A 4,293-nucleotide genomic window follows, 5' to 3' on the forward strand; every position below is an offset into this window, starting at 1 on the left:
ATATCATCTGTGATATAATTTAATTTTCATATCAATAATTATATCATTTAAATAAATAAATAATAACATCTATTAACATATCATTATGATATCTCATCAATGTGATAAATGAAATATAACATATTTACACATTAATAACAATACGATTGATATTCATATTTATATAATCATTGTTATTCATAACTAACATTATAAATTTGAATTAACATAATGTTCTTCTTTATTACATTTCATAATGATATTTTCACAATAAAATAGAATTGAAGGTAAATGAAATAAAATAAAGAATAAAATAAAATGAACAGAATTATGAATAAATATAATCAACATGTGAATATACAACATACTCAAGACAACAAGAAGTTACAAAATGTCAACTGATTGTTATAGATTTATTATTTTACCTACATTTTATTTTATTTTATATTTTATAATTTTAAGAGAAAACAATACAAAACAGAATAATCTAATATTCAAAAAATATATTACACTATTTTCAATTGAGCAATTTATTTAAATTCATAATTTCTTCGCTTATTTTGGTTCCCAAATAAAAATCATAAAAATAAAAATGAATAAAATAATTTGCATCAATAAATTAAATACTTTTTTATTTGATATTTCTAATTTATATAATAAAAATGCATCATTTATTTCATCATTATTTTCATCATTTATTATCTCATTTTGAATTATTCATTTTTATATTCTTTCATTTTATAATCTCAACTTTCTACTTTTATTTTTTCATCTTCTTCTACTTTCCTAATTTCACTTTTTTCTTTTATATCATTCTTTTTCATCATTTTTCTCTTCCTTTTTCTCTTATTTCCTTTTTTTCGTAGCCATTTTGTAATACTAATAAGTGTTACTGAAAATATATTAATGGCCACAATGTTTTATTAATTAAAAACAAGGTGATAATCAAATAACTAACTACTCATATTAAAAATATATTTTGAGATTTTATATAATAAAATGATAATTGAACAAATTTCATTCACAATTGAATTATTTGGTTCTCTCAATAACAAACAGTTAACAAAACTTTATGAAATTATTTTAAATTTTATTATTGATAGATTTTATTAATATGTTATTGTGTTTGCTATTATCTCTTTCATTTAAGTAAATAATAGACATTATTAAAATTAACTTGTGAAATACTGTGAATAAAAATCAAAGAACTTCTTAAGTATAGTTAGTTGTAGTAAAAAGTAAATCTCATTTATATTTAACGTCCAAGAAAATATGTCCCAATTCAACTTATCAATAAAAATTGGGTAACTTATTTAAAGGAACTTTTAGAATATTAACACCAACTCAACAAAAGGATAATCCATTAATAATATGATTATATTTATAAAAATCTTATTACTCATAAGGTAAATATTGATTAGAATAATTAATCATCGAAAATAAACAGTTTAATTAAAATAGCTTTAGTAACTAATAGACTTTAACTTATTATAAATAATGAAGATTATTAATAAAAAGGATAAGTTAGTTAATTGAGCATTTGATATTTTTAATTCGGTTTAGTTAAATTCATTATGCCAATATTCTTGGTTATTTTTACTGATTCAATAAAAATCCAGTTTTTCAAATCTAACATAGTAGTCATCTTAAAAAAGAATTACATTAATGGGTGGAGACTTATTCGTTAGCTTTAAGCATCATTTTCAAAAAGATTGTTATATTAGAGTAGTAATCAAATAAAAAGGATGGTGATCATGTCACAAGGTTAGTTCTAAAGTAAGTGTGTCAAAGGGTGATAGATAATAACAGTGATAAAACCTATTTGTTAAAAGTTAAATGAACTTTAATAACTTAATTTTAGTTAATTTATATTTAATAATTAATAGATATATAAAACAGAAAATTATTTTTAAAAATAAAAACAACTAGAAAATATAACTAAAAACTATTTTTATCAGATTGAAACAAAATGGGACAAGTTCCAAGTAAGAAAGGAATGAACAAAATATATGTAGGACCGAAAAGAAAACGACAACACATTGCAGAGGCAGTACGAAATGCACAACCCAATTCATATATATTTGTGGAGAGTGGGAAATATGAAGAAAGTGAGCCTATAGTTATAGACAAATCAGTGATTATTATTGGATTAGTAGAAGAAGGGGGGTCTAATGTAGTAGTTAAAACAGATTCATCGGCGTGTGTATTAATGTCAACAGCGGAAAAAGTAGTGATAGAAAATATTGATTTTACGACATCAGCTAGTATGAAACCAGTTATTGACGTACAACAAGGAGAAATAATATTAGAAGGATGTGGGATTTGTAATGGAGAAGAAGGAATAATTATGTCACCACATAGTTCATCAATAACTATGATCAAATGTAATATTACACAATGTAGTAAAGTTGGGATTGCATGTAATGGAGAAGAAACAAGTATATTAATAGATAAAAGTACATTTAGAGATTGTGGAACAGGAATTTCTATTTCACAAGGATCTAATCCATTAATAAGTGAAAGTTTAATTTCACAATGTGGAACAGGAGTATATGTTACAGAAAATGGAAGAGGATGTATTATAGATTGTACAATATCATTAAATAAGAAACCAGGAATATTAACACATAGTGGAGGGAATCCAGTAATAATAAATACGAAAGTTATAGATGGAACATCAAATGGATTATTTGTTAAAAATAAAGGAAAAGGAGTAATGATAGATTGTGAGATTTCTAAAAATTATCTTCCAGGGATTGCATCATGTGAAGAAGGAAATCCATGTATTGTTCATAGTAATATTAAAGAAGGAAAAAATGCAGGAGTGTTTGTATATGAAAATGGAAAAGGATTATTTGCATCATGTACAATGAAAGAAAATACAATGCCAGGAATTGAAGTAAGAGGAAGTGGAAATCCAATTGTTGTAGATTCAGATATTTCAAGAGGACAATCAAATGGAATATATTTACATAATAAAGCAGATGGAATATTTGTAAGAACATCGGTTACAGAAAATGCATTACCAGGAATGGCAATTAGAACAGGAGCAAATCCACTTGTATATGATTGTAATCTTGTTGCAGGAAAAGATTATGCATTATTTGTAAGTGATAAAGGACAAGGAGTTATTGTAAATTCTACAATTGAAGGATGTTCAGCACAACCAGTAGGAACACAAGAAGGAAATTGTACAATTCATGGAGGAAAAATAATTGATGGAAAAAAGAATAATGTTCAAGAATGGTTAGAAAAAATACCAGAAGGACTTGGTTTGTTAGCAGAAGATATTCCAGATTTTAATCTTGTTCAATAAACAATAATTAATTTGTGTTATTTGGTTTTTTTTTTTTAATAAGAAAAATAAATAATAATATCTATATTTAAATAATTAAAGATAAAAAGAAAAACAATAAAATATATATATAAAAAAAAAAGATAAAAAAAAAAATAAAGGAAAGGAAAAGAGATAAAGGAGAAAAACAGAAAAAATAGAAAAAAATCAAAAAGACCAAAAATAGAAGAAGGTAAAGAAGATTTTGAGATGGAACTAAAAGAAACACAAGAAAATGGAAGGAACAGATAAGGTATTAAATACACCTAGAGATATTACAGAAGAAGAAAAAGAGAAAAGAGAACAAAAGAATAAAAGATGGATTATTGTACAACAACAAGCATTCACACATTGGGTGAATGAAACAGTTCAACAACGAGGAATGACAGTTAAAGATATAAGTACAGACTTTAAAACAGGAATTGTATTAATTAATTTCTTTGAAATAATTTCTAAGAAAATCTTAAGAGAAAGATATAATCATGCACCAAAGAATAGAATTCAATGTATTAATAATTTACATTGTGCATTAACATTTATGGAAAGAGATATGTTAGTTAAAAATCCAGGATGTTCAGCAGAAGATATTATTGATGCGGAGAAATATGGAAATAAATTAATATTAGGATTATTATATACATTATATAGAATTTATCGTATGAATCCAGTTGATTTAGTTGGAACAGAAAATGGAAAACCATTAAGAGAAGAAGATGCACTTTTAGCATGGGTTAGACAAACAACAGAAGGATATCCAGGAGTTAATATAAGTAGTTTTAAACAATCATTTAATGATGGAAAAGCTATATTAGCATTATGTCATGCATATACAAGATTAACAGGAGAGAATGGATTTGAATATGAAGAAATAGCAAATAAAACAGCAGAAGAAGTATTAGAATATGGATTTGAATTTGCACAAAAAAAGATGGGAATTGATAGATTACTTGAAGTAGAAGAAGTAAAAGAAGGAGATATGA

At 24.5% G+C, this 4,293-nt stretch overlaps 2 protein-coding genes across 2 annotated transcripts in view, besides 11 other annotated features; both read left to right on the forward strand.

The window, feature by feature from the left end:
• Positions 1-12: 12 nt before the first annotated feature.
• Positions 13-66: a sequence feature (AT_rich).
• A 182-nt stretch (positions 67-248) lies between these two features.
• Positions 249-302: a microsatellite.
• A 93-nt stretch (positions 303-395) lies between these two features.
• Positions 396-439: a microsatellite.
• Positions 440-548: 109 nt separating this feature from the next.
• Positions 549-643: a sequence feature (AT_rich).
• Positions 644-649: 6 nt separating this feature from the next.
• Positions 650-837: a microsatellite.
• A 105-nt stretch (positions 838-942) lies between these two features.
• Positions 943-980: a sequence feature (AT_rich).
• Positions 981-1,054: 74 nt separating this feature from the next.
• Positions 1,055-1,095: a sequence feature (AT_rich).
• A 246-nt stretch (positions 1,096-1,341) lies between these two features.
• Positions 1,342-1,370: a sequence feature (AT_rich).
• Positions 1,371-1,821: 451 nt separating this feature from the next.
• Positions 1,822-1,901: a sequence feature (AT_rich).
• Positions 1,902-1,948: 47 nt separating this feature from the next.
• EDI_345930 (F-box only protein, putative) lies at positions 1,949-3,295 on the forward strand (the record flags this gene model as incomplete). Its single annotated transcript, XM_001733841.1, has 1 exon — positions 1,949-3,295. The coding sequence occupies one exon, from the start codon at positions 1,949-1,951 to the stop codon at positions 3,293-3,295; it is 1,347 nt and encodes a 448-aa protein (XP_001733893.1).
• A 25-nt stretch (positions 3,296-3,320) lies between these two features.
• Positions 3,321-3,406: a sequence feature (AT_rich).
• Positions 3,407-3,481: a microsatellite.
• Positions 3,482-3,548: 67 nt separating this feature from the next.
• Positions 3,549-4,293, forward strand: part of EDI_345940 (alpha-actinin, putative) — a gene marked incomplete at both ends in the record, with an annotated part of 1,326 nt that continues 581 nt past the window's right edge. Inside the window, one exon of the mRNA XM_001733177.1 lies at positions 3,549-4,293. This exon is cut by the window's right edge and continues 581 nt beyond it. Coding sequence (XP_001733229.1) covers positions 3,549-4,293 — 745 coding nt within the window.

This window comes from Entamoeba dispar, genomic scaffold (assembly GCF_000209125.1).
Source record: "Entamoeba dispar SAW760 scf_1105229457827 genomic scaffold, whole genome shotgun sequence".
NCBI classification, from domain to species: domain Eukaryota; phylum Evosea; order Mastigamoebida; family Endamoebidae; genus Entamoeba; species Entamoeba dispar.